At 41.3% G+C, this 16,157-nt stretch overlaps 1 protein-coding gene across 1 annotated transcript in view; it reads right to left on the bottom strand.

The window, feature by feature from the left end:
- Positions 1-1,031: 1,031 nt before the first annotated feature.
- Positions 1,032-16,157, bottom strand: part of fgd (faciogenital dysplasia) — a 54,789-nt gene continuing 39,663 nt past the window's right edge. Inside the window, exons 6-19 of the mRNA XM_046043247.1 lie at positions 15,798-15,934; positions 14,377-14,533; positions 12,866-13,004; positions 10,876-10,934; positions 10,224-10,370; positions 10,007-10,099; positions 9,821-9,900; positions 8,820-8,850; positions 7,868-7,972; positions 7,336-7,389; positions 5,055-5,156; positions 4,765-4,893; positions 3,705-3,845; positions 1,032-2,616 (exon numbers count right to left, since the gene is read on the bottom strand). Of these exons, the coding sequence (XP_045899203.1) occupies positions 2,371-2,616; positions 3,705-3,845; positions 4,765-4,893; positions 5,055-5,156; positions 7,336-7,389; positions 7,868-7,972; positions 8,820-8,850; positions 9,821-9,900; positions 10,007-10,099; positions 10,224-10,370; positions 10,876-10,934; positions 12,866-13,004; positions 14,377-14,533; positions 15,798-15,934 (1,620 nt within the window). The 3' untranslated portion in view covers positions 1,032-2,370. The remainder of the gene's footprint in view (positions 2,617-3,704; positions 3,846-4,764; positions 4,894-5,054; positions 5,157-7,335; positions 7,390-7,867; positions 7,973-8,819; positions 8,851-9,820; positions 9,901-10,006; positions 10,100-10,223; positions 10,371-10,875; positions 10,935-12,865; positions 13,005-14,376; positions 14,534-15,797; positions 15,935-16,157) is intronic.

Genomic DNA, 16,157 nt, shown 5'->3' with positions numbered 1-16,157 from the left:
GTTTTGCCCTCTGCTAAGTACTGTTACGGTGTGGTGTGGGGACAGAGTGGACCCAAACGCAACTCTGGGGATTAACAGGTTTTATTAGGGGAAAGAAGGGGTTGAGGGAGAGGTGGATGCCGGGGAAACGCAGGCACGGGGAACCGAGGAGACTGAGACCAGAGAGCCGAAGGACACTGGAGGCTGAGGAAGAGAGGAGGCATGGGAGAACTGATCAGGGGGTTGGCGGAGGGGTGTGGTGGCAGGCTGAATGGGGAAGCACGAGGGAGCCGACTGAGGATGAGGGTGAGTGAACCTTGAGAGAGACAGACAGACAAACAAACACAAGAGTTAGTGACTCAGGGAAAAAGAGATCATGCAGGTTTTACGAGCACTGGGGTGATCAGTGGCACCGGGTAAGGAGCAGCGACGATCAAGCAGCAATGGAGTGGAGAACTGGGGTAGAAGTACTGTGGGAGATGAGGCTGATTGCTGGCAGGTTTGGAAGGCAGAGGAGGTGGCTGACGAGGTGCAGGTGCGGGTCGTTGGCTGGGCTCAGGACCAGGAACCAGGACACCGTCAGCCGGGCTGCCACCACAACATGTCCACAGAGAGATTCAGTCAAAATAGTGAATAGTGAATACCAAACCCACCCTAAACACAATTTTTAGTTATGAGTAAATCAACTTGAAGTGAAAGGCAGATGACATGTACACATGCACACAGAAATGTATTTGCATAGATGGTGTATATGCTACATGGTCATTAACCTCTTACATCTCATTAGCATATTAACTCAAATATCAGTCATTTTTCAGTTTTCATATGCTGTTTTGTGTGATAAATACAAGATCTCTTGCTGGTGTGAATGAACATCAATGACTATGTTTGCGACTCGTCTTTCCCTTACCCTTAGCAAAAATATATCTGTAGGGCTTGTGCATGTGTGCGTTTCATATAGAGATAGCCTACACATTTGCAGAGAGAAACTCATGACATGGGAAAATCTTGTTGGACAGTGTAGTACTGAATGAATCACATCACCAAAGCACTGAATGAACATCTGTTTATTGATGATATGCTTGACTGCTTTTCCACTGCGCACAATCCATGTTTAAAACACTCAATGCTGACTCTGCTCACTTACAGTACGACAAGAATGAATGCTGGAGCATAAAAAGAGGGACAGGGGAAGGGTTTCATAGCACGGTACATAAATATTAATGAGTTTACATGCACAAAGAGATCCAATGAGAAGGTTTTTTTTGCTACTTTTGCTTGAAGGCTGGTGCTGATAGGAGCAGGGTATGGGGGGCAAGGCAGAAATAACAGTTTTACAGTACAGTACTTGGTTTCCATCACATCACCAAAGGGAGAGAAGCAGGCAAACAACTGCTAAGTCCAGAGAGAGAGAGAGAGAGAGAGAGAGAGAGAGAGAGAGAGAGAGAGAGAGAGAGACATGGAAAGGATTTATTTAGCATGTACAAGTGGAAATATTGAGTGACTGAACCTGCAGCTGAGGGTCAGAATTGAGGCCACGTGATCCCATTCTGGCTGTGTACACTCACCGGGAAGAGTGGAAATGTGATGGATCAGACTCAGATTAGAGGTCTCAGAGTCCAAAAAGACAACGATGGAAGAGAATTATTACCACTATAGATAAGAGAAGTATGAGGAGAGGGTCTGTTGGGAGCTGACAGTGGGAGCATCAGGTGGCCAGCCACAAGCGTACACATCTGTGTCTCTTTAAGTTAAAATTTATTTTTTTCTTTGTTTCCTTACATCGCACTATAGTATACATACTGTACAATACCCACTGAACTGCCACTGAGTCCCTAGCAGGAGTGAAGAGAACAGAGAGGTTGCGCAGGTTTCTTACACTAACATTCAATACTTAATAAACACAGGAGGGGACTCGCACTCAAACACACACAATACTTGCGCACAAAAGGAAAGACAAACACATTTAATGCTTCACAACAGTCTTATACATGTACAAGGAACTTCATCTTAAAAAAAAAAAAAAATCATACAGGAACTTTCTTCAGCTATATTACAAATAAAACATTTAGTCCTCTCCGGCAGTTGAAAACGAAAATAAAATATCCTAACCACACATACATACAGTGGTGTTGATGGCTTGATAGCGTAGTCCTTCTTGTTTTTGTGTGTGTTTGAGAGAGACAAAATGATGGAGAGAGAGAACAAGGAGTAGCTGTGTGGTCATGAGGATAAGATTGAAGTGGCATAGGAAGGATTGAGTGGTCCTTTCAAAAAGGGGGCAAAAAAATTAACAAAAAAGTGCCAAGGTAAAGTGAATTCAAGTAATGTGTGCTCTATACACAGGAGAGGGAGGGAGAGGGAGCGAGTCCGGTGGCTCCAACATGGTCGCTACTGGCTCTTCCTGTGTTCGGTCAGGCTCGTTGATGTATCTGTCAGCGTTTCTCCGCGGGCAGCTTTGGAGAGGACCTCCACCCACTTGGCCTGAAGTTCTGCATCTTGGGCACTTACGAGGAAAGTTTGCTGGGTGTGGCTGAGCCTGAGCATGTGCTTGACCTCTGACTTTTCGCCTGCCGATGATGGTACCACACTCACCTCAAACCCCGGGAGAGGCACCACCCGCGCCCCCTTGGACTCCTACAGAAATGAGTAAAACAAGTTGATCAGAAGAAATTCGGTACTGGGTAACTGGGTTTCTTTTAAACAGGCATAACTAAGGAAAGATGAAACACACTGTCAATACAGCAAGTGACAGCTTGTCATATATTCCACCAGGCATGTATAGTCAACTCTGTCCTCCTCTCTCCCTTCCCCCTCTTTCTTTCTGTATAATCAGGAAAAGCTCATCCAACTCCCATTAATCCTAATCTTCGGAATGGCAGCTTTCTGCCATGGGATTGGGATATTAGTCTTGGAAATGAAACCGGGGAGGTTTTAACAGGCTCACTCCAGTGCCATCCGTTATGAACGACAGAGAATCACAGTCTCCAGCAAAAAGCTTTCCTAACATGATTGCTTTGGAAATCTTTTTATTTTAGGCAAGCATGTAAACCTCTCGTTAAATACAAGTCTTTGGGACGTTCCGAGCAAATTTATTGCTACACACAGAGCCAAGACTTCAAGGAACTACTGTAAATCCAAAGAGTTCACTTCGTCTGGTCAATGCATACTAAAACCAAGTCACGCAGTGGAGCGGCGTCACTGACAGCAGCAGCTATACCTGAGGTCAGATGCAGGACAACCAAATCCTCCTGGCCCAAATCTACAGAGCACAGACAACCTGGCACAGAGAGGATTGGATAGATCTGAAGTAAACATACTCACTGATGTGCACAGGCGCTACACTGTACAGATGTCCTGCTTCAAAAAGGAGAAGTAGACAGGACGTAAAGAAAAACCAGACGGGTGTAGCAAGATGATCAGAAAAGAGATGACTGAAGCACATTGGTTATGTGGTCATGTGGAGCAACTTGTGCAATGTTTAGTGTTCTTTATTTGTGCAATGCTTAACGTACAGGTGAACCCCGTGCTATATAATCAAAGTGATAATTAAAGTAAGTAAAAGAAATAAAGGGCATAAAATATGTAATTCCTAAATCCTAAAACTGATAAAAGGGTATATTTTGTAATTAACCGCTGGATCACAACACATGAACATGAAAAACACACACACACACATACTAGAGATGTGTGTGTGTGTGTGTGTGTGTGTGTTGAACTCTTACCTGTCCACTGCTTTGCAAGTACAGCACCAGTGGCTCAGCCTTGGTGACAGCCACCCACATCTTGATCCAGCTCTTCCCTTTCTCCTGCACTTGAAGGTGTCCACATAGCAGGCAGTTCTCCCCCGTTAGAGATGTCTGTCTCTGAAAAGATGACGATGATAATATAGAAGTAAATATGAAGAGGCCAATCGCTAATGTATGAATGTATGTATGCATGTATCTTGATTTTCCCATGTAAATCGCTTTGTAACCCTGTTTTGAAATGTGCTGTAAAAATAATGATCATTACTGATCTGAAAATCCATCTGTGTCACATTTTGGGGATTTGAATTTGATGAGCAAATGACAGTGCATATCTTCCGCTGTTCACCATTTACGTAACGACAATGTAGGACACAGTGAGATTTGTACACAGACAGGTGTTCAAGCTCCTGCTGCCCCTTGTCTAATTCCTGTGTGGCTTACATCTCCCCCATGTGGTGACTAATCTCAATGCAGATAGGCATTTCCCCTCCATTATGAGCATGTCGCTAAGACAATAGCCTGAATAATTCCAAAGACAATTTCCACAGTAATATAAATGACTGGCGTAGTTGTCAACTTTTCAGTATAATCAGTGGTAGACAGCATGGCATCCACAGACAGACAAGCACAGACAACTGAAGCCGCCAGACAGTTGAGTCAGCGGAGATGACCTTAAGCTGAGATCTCATTATAATAATAGTTATCAAAGAGGGATTAGTTGATCTTTCAATATGAACGTGTGTAAATGCACATGTATAATGTGTGTTTCTGTGTGTGCACAACGATTTCAGATAACACAAGGACTTTAGTATTCAACAGAGACTTAATAAGTAAACTACTGTGCTTCTTTCTTTCTTTTTGTTGCTAGCAGTGCCATCTGCCAGCTGAACCCTGGATGATACTGACTTTTCATATACTGGGAGACATGGATCTCATTGGACTGGTATGAATTGAGGCAGAAAAATAAACTATTATGCACATGCTGCTAAATGTTTCTCAGTGTGTGTGTTTGTTTGTCTCCAAGTGTGTGTCTCACCTCAGGCGCAGCTTTCCTTTTCTGTTCAGTAACGCCTAGATTCTCCAGGCTGAGGCTGGCTTCGAAACACTCTGGGCACACTCGGCTCGTTTTGTTGTCCAAGGTCTTTGAACACTTTGCACAGATGGCCTGCAGAAGGACACGGAGAGAAAGAGAGACGGCATTCAGAGTTGTTAACAGTTAATTGTCCAAAAGAAATTTTCCACTTGTTCCCTGACTTCTCTCTTCACCCCTTAATTTCTACATCCTACCAAACAGTTTTTCATTTCTCTTGTTTCATCTGTGCTCACCGCTCCACAGGACTTGCAGTGGTGTTTGCGCTTGGTGAAATTGAAGCTCTCATTGCAGCCTTTACACGTTTGCTTCTCTTTCTCCTTTTTCCTGGAAGTCTTCTGGAAAAAAAAACAAAAGAAAAAAACTCACAACATAGGAGTCATGTATCAAGGTCTTCAGTCAGTTCAGTTTCAGCACAACTGAACCAAAAGGAATGTCTATGACTTGCTTCACCCTTTGTTTGTCTGGCTGCCTGTCTTCCATTTCTCCTTTGTGTTAACACAGACAGACACCCACAGTGACACACTATCCTTCTCTAAAAGACAACTAGAAAGGAGACCAGATGGAGGTGTCCACATCAGTCCAGGCTGTCAGATTGCTATTAATAGATGCATTGTGGGACAAAGAGTGAAATGTATCTCTTTTATACAAATAACATGAGAGCTTTCTGTCCATTTACAGCAAGCTGGTCAATGAGAAAAAAACTGCAGATGGATCCATTGCTATAGTCAAGCCAGCATTATTATTATCACCTCAGTGATCCAGCCAGAGATCAATGTACCTTTCAGGACCACCACAAAAACCTCTGCCACAGCACCAGCATCTTTTGTGAGAGCTCATTGTTTAAATTGATTTTTACAAAAGCTGCAGAATAGGTTAAGCTTAATATATCAGCCAAATTATTTGATTTATTAAGAGTAGGTTCACTCCAAAAAAAGAGACAAGAACAAAAGCTATTGTTGCACTTTCACGCTATCTATTTTACTTAGCCCGTACACACCCTTGGTTTGCCCACACTGCATTTTATTAGCCTCTCATGGTGCGCTCAGACGGAAATCCACATAGTGAAATTCACTCGTGTGGTGTGGCCAAAAGTAGGTGGGACAGGAAATAGCGTGGGTTGGGTTGTAAAAACAACCTGCAGGAGCTTGCGGGAGCTAGCATGGCTAGTGGGCTAAAACAGCATTCCGCAAAGTTATTAATTATTCCACATAGAAATGAATGGCAGCATCACTCAATCTGACTGCATAGGCGTGTACAGACTGTGATTGACTGACATCTCCTTTACTCTCTTGGTGTCTCTTGGTGGGACAACTCCCCCATTATCGTTGTAATAATGGGATTAGGAAATAGTACATGAACTCGACCTCACATAATTCCCAGGATAGCTCCGCCCAATTTCATCCTGAACAGAGCTCTAATCAGGCAGAACAACAGAAAACACCTGTGCAGGTGTGCAGGGCCTTTAACCATCATCAGGGACAGGTAAAGGCTAATACATACCAGGTGTGCTAGCTGACTGCATCAATTAGGATGATGATGTCATACCTACCCTGCTTATAGACACTTATCAATAGCCCATATACACAAAACATTAAATGAGATCATTCAAGCAGTGTTGGCCTGTGACTTCATCAGATCTCTTCATCAGAGATGTACGTGAGCAATCAGCTGGCACACCTGGTATTAATTACCTATTGTTTCCTGACACTTCTACCAGCTCCTGCTGATGATTAAATCCAAAGCTTAAAACTGCAACAATGCCTATGTCCTATTTTGGAGTTACTCTAGTTATACACACACACGAATATTGCTGTTTTACCTATGCAAGAAGACCCTAACCCTGTAATTACATTAAATGCAGTCTTCTAGCAGCTCAGAAAATCTTTTGGTAATAGAAAATTAAGCAGAAGATTAAAACAAAATGCAACTGAGCTGCTGATAATGCACTATAATCCCTCTAGGTTAGGTACAGAGCGCTTACATTGCAAATTGCATTTTCAAATCCGATCAATCACACAGTCATTTAACGTGATATTTAAAATAAACAAAGGCAAAGCAGGAAAACGCCCCAGGGCTTCGGGTTCAACATGTGATAATTTGTTTACGGTAATTTGATTACCTGCAAATTATTTTGGTAAAAAGTGTTCATAATGTAAACTACACTATAAACCAAATCATTCTCAAGGTCTTAAGGTGACACTTGTGTCATTACATAATCTTGAGGTGCCATCTTTAGACTTAAAATCTAGTTTTAGGAGGGTATTATTTCAGTTTTAAATGCATTTACATGGTATGTATTCCTAAAATAAATATGGGCTTAATCAAGTTACAAGTTAATCACTAATAACTAACTAATACATACACAATACACAGACAGTGGGAGAAATGGGGGAGTCAATAGGGGCCCACAGCTAATTTCTGCCCTGGGATCCCCTAAAGGGTTAATGGTTAAGGACACCACTTGTTTATGGTAATATATCTAATAACACACTGTGTGAACCAGTAGTACCTTACCCTTTCATGCAGTCTTTCACCATCTGAGTCGATGGATGTGTTGCACCAGGGACCCTGAGGAGAAGGGGGGAAAAAAATGTTGAGCATCGGCAGCTTCTGCCTGCTGTCAGATATCTCTACCACTAGGTGTCAGTCTGGGCTTTCTGAATCTAGTCCTCTGCCTTGTGTCAAGTTACGTTTGGCTAGCGTCCAGCTCCAGCCAGCACAAAGTGGGTCAAAGCAGATCCATAAGAGTTTTGTATACACTTTGAGTTGGGCTTTCCCTATTAGGTCATGAGAGAGTTCTGGGAGAAGAGACTCACAGACGCTACGTGTCGCAAACTGTCAGGGATCGAGAGAAAGAGAGTCTTTATGTGTGTGTTTGTGTGTATTATACTACCACATCCATAGATGGAGAGCTGTTCAGGCAGACAAAGACCAGACTATGACAAACTCGTTTGGTGTACCACTAGCCTACCATGATTCATTGAACAGGATGACCCACTAATTGACAGATCAATGAACCGATTGATTAAGGAAGAGTGAGACTGACCGGTGACTCAGGGAGGTGGTCATCTTCCCGGGAGAAGGAGCTGTTGAAAGCTTTATTGAATGTTTCGCTGTTTTGTTTGTGCCGTTCGATAGTTGCCAGGATCACCTGTGAGACAGAAGAGATTTGGAGGACAGGGGAGGAGAGGTGGAGAGATCACGGAAGAAAGTGAGGGAAAAACAAAAAGAAGAGAGATTATTGATCAGACACTTCTGCATCTGAAGGGATTTATGCTTTGTCATGAGACAAAAAGCAGAGTAAATATGCTAAATTACAAAATTACAGCATGATGTAAAATGCTCTAATCTTGTGTTATGTATCCTACAGAGTCTGTTACTTAGCTTAAAAGGATTAAAGTGACTAAAGTGCCTGACTGGCGAACAAAGACAGCGTCTGTGGTGTGCTGTCTCGCCTGACCACGCACCAAGCGGATGACAGCAGCTCTGACATCACAGCTCCAAAAGCACCATGGTCCTATGGCTACAGCCTCAAGCCCAGTGTCAAGAGTCCACAGATGTGCCAGGCTAGCAGTGCTTAAAAACCTTTCCTTCTTTTTCCAAAGTCTTTCAAGTTTACATTCCACTATCCTTCGCTTTTCAGAATGATCCCTCTCATCCCCTTTCTCATGCTTACATATAGACTCAAAACACACGTAAAACCTCCCAAACCCCCTCTGTAGTACACCCACCTCCTCTTCCAGCTTTCAAAATGTTTTAATCAGCTTTACTCTGCTATAATGGGCTAAATGAACAATAACGAGGGTCTTTATTACAGAATATAATACTTAATGAGTGAGGGGAGGAAATCTTTGCTAATTCCTAATTCTCTAATAAAGCAGAACAACCAAAGGCACAGGCCCAAAATGCTGCAAGTGTGCTTGAGAGACAGAGACAGTGTGCACATATGTGCGTGGGTGTGCGACTAGTATATGTATGCAACCATGTGTGATCCTTGCCTGAATCCAGTCTTCTTTCTCCTCAGCTGTCCTGTAAAACAAATAAAAGTACATGATGATTATTTATCTTAACAAAAAATACAGACAATCGCAATTAAATGGCTTGGACTATTCACATTACCTCAAATAGTGCAATTACACACTCAATGGAATGTATGAAGCTCCAAAGTGTTCAAATAAGATATTTTGAAATAAATAATTATAACCCGAGTTCACAAACCAGTTTAGTTTGTGGCTAGGTAGGTAGCATGTACAGAATTGTGAAGATAAGCAAAATATATTAGTTACTGTGTCTGTCTATTTACAATAGCAGCTAGTTGGTAACAGCTAACAGGAGCTAGCTGGCAGTAGCAGTTGTTCAGCATATTGAACATGCTAACGTTACCTACCTAGCCCGCTAACTAGCCAAGCTGGTTTGTGAGCTCTGGTTATCACTCAGCCTCAAAGTAAAGAGCCAGCATTAATGACAGCAGTTAACTGGTTAATTCAGAGTTACCTCTGGGGTGTTTTGATTTTAAATATGTTTCTCTGACTGAAAAAGACTCTGAAGAGCAAAAACACACAGGCCAATAGGAGCTAGATAGCTAATTTGCAGCTGGTAAGCCTGCTAGACTGGAGTAAATTTTTATTTCATTATAGAAATTTAATTTCTGTTTTTCAAAAGTTAAAATACCATACCAAAATACAATTAAAAAAAATAATAATACTTTTAATTTATGTCACATTTTCTAAGGTCACACGTGACTCCATTTTTCATAATAGGAGTGTCACCAGGTACTTTTTAGGCAATTCTGTTAACACAATAATAATAATAAAATAACATTTCATAGTAATTACTTGAATTGTAATAATTCCTTAAATCATTTCACAATTGAATTGTTCATTTATATAGTTTACTTTATGTATTCATATTAACATAAAATCTCATTTATTTTATACAGTCTCAAATTTTAGTTCAGCGTCTGTAGTGTTGTTTTCTCTGGCAATTGAAATGTCTTTACCTGGCTTGCAGCTCCAGTGAACGCTGCTTGCCGATGATGGCAAACGTGTGAGGAAGGTTCTGCTTCACATTCTCCTGCACCTGAGGTCAAGAAACAGAGGACATTTGCACCCACCAGAATAAATAATTAAAATGCTAGAGGAGAAAACAAAAGACATCTAACAGAAAAAAAACAGCATAACTGCACCTCCATCCCAGCGATGTCAATCCTCTCTCGGACACTGAACTTCTGTCCCATCAGTCTGAGTTTAGGCACACAGTATAGCACCATATTGTTGAACTAGATCAGAGACAGAAAAATGTCACACAAAACGTCACACAAAACAGTCACACAAAAGAACAATCACAGTGATCCCCCAGCAGTCTGATATTTCTTTCATTTAACACTTAGTCAGTCCTCTCACCAAGTAGAGGTATCGGTCTTGTGCTGTTCCATTTTTGGCTGACATCTTCTTGATATGTCCTTCTTTGATTAGCTCATTGGCTGGGTTAACTATGTCCTCTTCTCCTCCAAGCCTCTCATAAACCTCCAGCAGCTTGTGCATCTTCTCCTGAAACCATTAGACAACAGGAGGATGAGGAAAGCAGAAGCAGAAAAGACTAGAGTGAGAAGACAGATGGAGCTAAGCCAGAGACTGTCATTCATTGGTTGGGTTTTCCAGTAAGGCAGAAAGCAGGTATTTTATTTCATTATTGATTCATAAAACACACTTGTCTGCTTAAATTGTTTGAAGGACGTGAGAAATACGAGTAACATGGCCAGACACAGGAAAGAGGATGAGTGTTAAAAAGAGTCAGTCAGGCTCAAGCTGTGAAACTCGAGGCAGGAAACAGCAACTTCCTGTCTGTACTAATTCAACTTGTTCACTCCCTCAGACTTAACACTTGCAATGTTGCTGACTGACAGAACCGCATCAGCAACTCTTTCACTGGGTAATACATAAGCTGTTTTTTTAAAGCTCAATGGGACAGCAAAGGATTATTGTAGAGTTAAGAAAGAGGTGACACCAAAAGAAGAAACAGAAGAGTGAAGTATGGTGTTGAGCAAAGTCTTACCATTTTCCTGATAGCTGCATTTGAATGGTTAGCTGCAGTAGATATTAGCTCCAGTGCCTCTGTAACAAGCATTCACATGTACAAATGTAAGCATGTTTGCATAAAATCCAAAATTAACAACAAGAAAATGCTGTTTGAGTAAAACTGCCCTGCTCTCTTCTACACACACATACACACACACACACACACACACACACACACACACACTTTGCCTCACTGGAATATAAGGATTGTCAGGAGTGTTGCACTAGCTATATTATACAAATTGAACATGATCAAATGCTTTATACTGAACACACTGTATACATTAGGCTGGCTTTTAGCCAGTAGAGAGCCCTGTCCTAATGCATGTGAGCACCTGAGTCAGACATCTTAATCATGGCCTACATAAACAGAAGAGACACAGCCGCGGGAAATGAGGCCAAAACAACTGTGACAAACTGCTTTTCAGCTTGGAGTGGATGAACCCCTTCAGTAGACTCCAAACAACACGGATTGGTGAAGTTTTAACGCTCAGGTAAATGGACACAGGGATGTGGGAGGACATCAGATCATGCAAAATGTACTTTTTGGGCATACAGAGTGACGCACTGACGTTAAGTGTGTAGTCTATCTCCACCAGGCAGTATATAAAACTACACACAGAGCACTATTTGAAGAATCAGGGTGGAATGAAGTTGTCTAACAGGCTGTGTAACAAGAGGCACTGGAGATGCAGATTTTTCTGCCATTATCACTAAGATAGATTCAATTAACCATTTAATGAGGGCATTACTGAGGCAAAGGTACTCATCTCCACACAATATAAGGACTGTTTATCTTAAAGAGGAACTCCTAATTTAATTTGATTTATTTTGTTGTACACATTCTGTTTTATGTTAATAAAGGTGGATTTTCCAACATTACAAATATTGTGTGAAAAAGATCTACTTAGATTTTAAACGTCAGTTAAGCCAAATTCTGTGGGCCTTTCTCATCCGTGATGAATGAGCAAGGACTGATGCAAGTCAGTTTCTGGAATCTAATCTAATCTGGAACCTTTGACATATTAAGTTTCTCTCGATCATGACATCTAGCATCACGGAGCCGAACAGTGAATCATACTATCATGTAGGCTAAATCTCATCAACTGGCACCCAAACAAGGTTTTGAGTTGTGCAAAGTAACAGTGGAACAGAAAACAGTGATATCCACAGAGGGTTAGTGTTATCAAGCAGGCTGTGTTCACATACAACAAAGTGAAGTGAATTTTTGGCTCCTTCTGACCTCTGGAGGGGTTTAGCAGTTTCTGTTTTTCAGGCACAAACCACCACTGTTCACAGTCAGGGTGAAAAAAGTGGCTGTTGCAGTTTAAACAGATATGGACTCTGTGTACGACAGCTCAGACAGTTTCATTTAAAAGCCTACCAGGAGTTCCAGTTTCACTTATTTTCCTCCAGGCTCCCACTGCTCTCTACTACATCTCCTCCTGCCCTTGTACAGTCATGGAGCCATATAACTCAGGAGAACCACAAATGTTCATTTGTGCAATATCAATTCGAGTAGACATGTTTTCCCCTCTTTTTTGTATTCATGCCACATCTAACTATTGCATCACTTTAAGCTGAATGGCAGCACAAATTTAGTCCAACCAAGTTCAGAAATTTGCTCTTTATCTTAATGAGAGCACTGTAATGTAGGCATTTCTTATTTTCCAATTTAATTTAATATGCAAAATGACTGACTGAGGTAATTGCTTTACAGACACACCGATGACACCATAATAGTATATTATAGTAAATGTGACATAACACACACTTCGGTGAACAAAACAAGTACAGGTGAAAAGTTCAAATTAAATATTATATAAATATTCTACTGGCAAAGGTAAAAAGGTTGACAGGAAGACAGAAAACTGTAACTGGAAGACTTCTCTGCAACCTGCAGTTGATCAGTTGTGACTGAGCCATGTGTGTGTGTTACAGTAAAAACAGCGGGTTTAATATCTCACTCTCTGCATCTTTTCTGTCCAGAGCATCTTCAGGCAGCTTCTTCAGGTAGTCTTTGAGCAAGAGCTCGTAGCGAGGAATCCTTTGGACTGGCTCCAGCATGTGGTGCTGCAACGTCAGGTTCCCACACACATCCTGTTTCTGATGGTTCAAACACAAAAACGATTTGAACAGATTCATTGTGAAAACAATTTTTATAATGTAGAGCTCAGTGAGGCCCTACCTACACTCCAATCTTCTAAATGTATTAATTGAGCAACAGAAAAGAAAAATCTGGTTATGTATTAAGTATACTAGTGATAAACAATCATTAGATACATGCAGGGCTGGATTGGTAATCTGGCATACCTGGCAAATGCCCGGTGGGCCGACACACCTTTGGGGTTGGTGTAACATACATTATTTATTTATATAACTGTTTTTAAAAAACGGGCCAACGAGTGGCCCATAAAGCATGGACAGCAGTTCATTGGGTAATTTTCTATACTGACATTGGGCTGACCCAATCACATCTCTTACTAGCCCCCACCCCCTCTGCTCTCTGTTTCTGGCCATTAAAAAAAAAAAAACATTCTTCAGACAGACGCCGCCAAATGCGCAAAAACAACCGATCTGGTTGCTGCCGTAGCAGTAGCTTGAACATCTGCTGCCGTAGCAGTAGCTTCAACATCAGCTGCAGTACCCTGTGTAGTGCACTGCAATGCAGTGTAAATATAGAAGCTCTGTGTTGTGCAAATAAAGTAACTTAAGCAAAAAATAATAATAAGCTACTGATTACTGCATTATATTTTATTATATTTGTATATTGTGAATTATCACCTGCCACCTGAATTTTGTGCTTCCCTTTTAAATTGGTGCAGAAAATGTCTCCACAATTCAGGAAATTAAGTGTTTAATGCTAAAAATCTTGGGGCTGGAGCCAATCCCAGCTGACATCAGGCGAAAGGCAGGGTACACCCTGGACAGGTCGCCAGTCCATCGCAGGGCCACACATAGACAAACAACCACTCACACTCACGCTCACACCTAAGGACAATTTAGGGTCACCAATCAACCTAGGCCGCATGTCTTTGGACGGTGGGAGGAAGCCGAAGCACCCAGAGAGAACCCACACAGACACGGTGAGGCGACAGTGCTAACCACTGCACCACCGTGCCGCCCTCGGACCTCCAAACCCCCCTATCAAATATTTAATCTACAAATATTTTTTTCAAAATAGTAGATCTATTAAAATATATTCTTGTCTTGTAGTCTTGTATGGTGTATTGTGAGGGGTGTCTGACCGATTTTGGTGGGCCGCCTCGGCCTAAAATTCCAGGGCTGATTTTTTTGTCCAATCCAGCCCTGGATGCATGTGAACAGATTCTTTCAGTACTTGCAGTTGTGCATGAGAAAACAATTGTCAAAAGTAGTTTAACAGGAAATGTTGATATGTTTTTGAAATATACTGCGAATTAATGGACAAACAGCGAAGGAGCTATCTAATTAGGAGACAACGCACACAAACACAGACCTGTATATTCTGCACAACACTCTTGAACTGTGACGACCGCTGTGCCCAGGTGTTGACCAAGTCCATGGCTCGGTCAAAGTTCTTCACATATTCTCCGTACATCTTCATGAACGGAGCCAGCTTCTGGAGGATGTCTCCGATACGGGGGTTGGAGTCCCTACAGCAAACACGACAAACAAACGGATTAATGCAAGGGTGAAGTCCCAAAACCTTTTAAGGACAAAAATATCTTACAGTAGGTGCTATTTTCTTTCAGTAATTCACAACTTCATATCTGTTATATAGTACTATTTGATGCAGGGGAGCAAAATCTTGATTGACAATTGTAATTCTATGGTTATGATGTACTGTTTCAATGTGGAAAAACACGATACTGTACTGTGTACGATGGACAAGACAGTTGTTGTTTTAAATCATCCTTATTTCATATACAGTTTTTTGCTCTGGAGCTGATCAGAAGAAAAGATGTCCATAAAACAGAAAATTCAATAATCAAAGTCTAGTCCCAATTGTTTTAAATTTTGCTGATTATTCTTACTGTATCTTGCATTTAAGGTTGAGCATTTTAAAGGCAAGTTTGGCTTGTCTATATTTTCAGTACAAGTTCAATTACATCTTACAAGCCTTTGTTGAAAGCTGAAAGTTACTTGTTTATGTAATCAGTTGTTATAGATGCAAATGCTAGGAGTTTAAGCTTAGGGAAAATCCTCAAAACCTGCTGGGACAATAGATCTCCTTACAGATTACAACTTAGTGAAGTAAGGTTGGTAATTAAAGGTTTGCTTTAGCTAGCTGACTCTATTTCATCTTTTCTCCTGACATTTCATTTTGAGACTAACAAATGTTATATATAAGACAGGAAGCATTGATGTAACTCTTCAGAAGTAAGAAACAAATGAAAGCTCATAAAAAATGAGTCTAATCTCAGGAACATTATGGGGGAATTGCAAAAATGAATCCTTTTTAAGAACTTTCTTCCTACTGTGCACTTTTCTGACTTGCTGTGTCGATGTCTCTTGGATGTATGTACCAGTTTTTAAGTCTCTCCGTCTGAGCCAATGCATTTTAATGAGTTCCTGAAAATTATCTGAGGGGGACTATTAATTGACATGTGATTTCTCTAAACACAGCCCTCTAGAGGAGTCATTATCTATGGGTGGCTGATGTTGACACCCTGGAGGTAAATTTCCTGCTTACTGTGCCTATATTCTGCAACTCTGACACGCACAAAAAAAACACACAACCTAGCAACCTGACACCACTGAAAACTTGACAATAATGCCCTCCAGTGCCGCCTAGCTGTCTGAGCTTTACAGCCGACACTAACAGAATAACTGACCGCTACCGAGCCAAACCATCTCTACAATAACATCAAGCTGAAGCTTTTGGAAAGCCGTTGAACTGCAGTGTTTATTCCTCACCATTCTCCAGTGATGCGTGTCTTGAGCTCAGGGAGCAGGAACTTGTCATGGAAGCAGTAGATAGAGGAGATGTTGGAGAAGATTCCTGTAATCACATCCTGAGGGATTCCAGCCTCCGTGAGCTTAGTGCAAAATACCTGCAGAGAAAAAAACAGCTGTTTCCAAAAACCCTCAAATGACAACTGCTCATGTGCCAAAATATAAAGTTGACAGATACACCACTTTAGGAGTTTAGTTTTGAGTTTTAAAGGTAAAAAAACTGCTGACATGATAAATATATCATGAAAAACTAATAATAGAATTATGAAAAGTGGCCATCACAATTACACAGAGCCCAATGTAACATCTTACAATAACTTG

The sequence above is a fragment of the Micropterus dolomieu genome, unplaced genomic scaffold (genome assembly GCF_021292245.1).
Source record: "Micropterus dolomieu isolate WLL.071019.BEF.003 ecotype Adirondacks unplaced genomic scaffold, ASM2129224v1 scaffold_150, whole genome shotgun sequence".
In the NCBI taxonomy this organism is placed as follows: domain Eukaryota; kingdom Metazoa; phylum Chordata; class Actinopteri; order Centrarchiformes; family Centrarchidae; genus Micropterus; species Micropterus dolomieu.
Note: the sequence above shows the minus strand (reverse complement) of the source record. Positions and strands in the feature narration are given on the sequence as shown.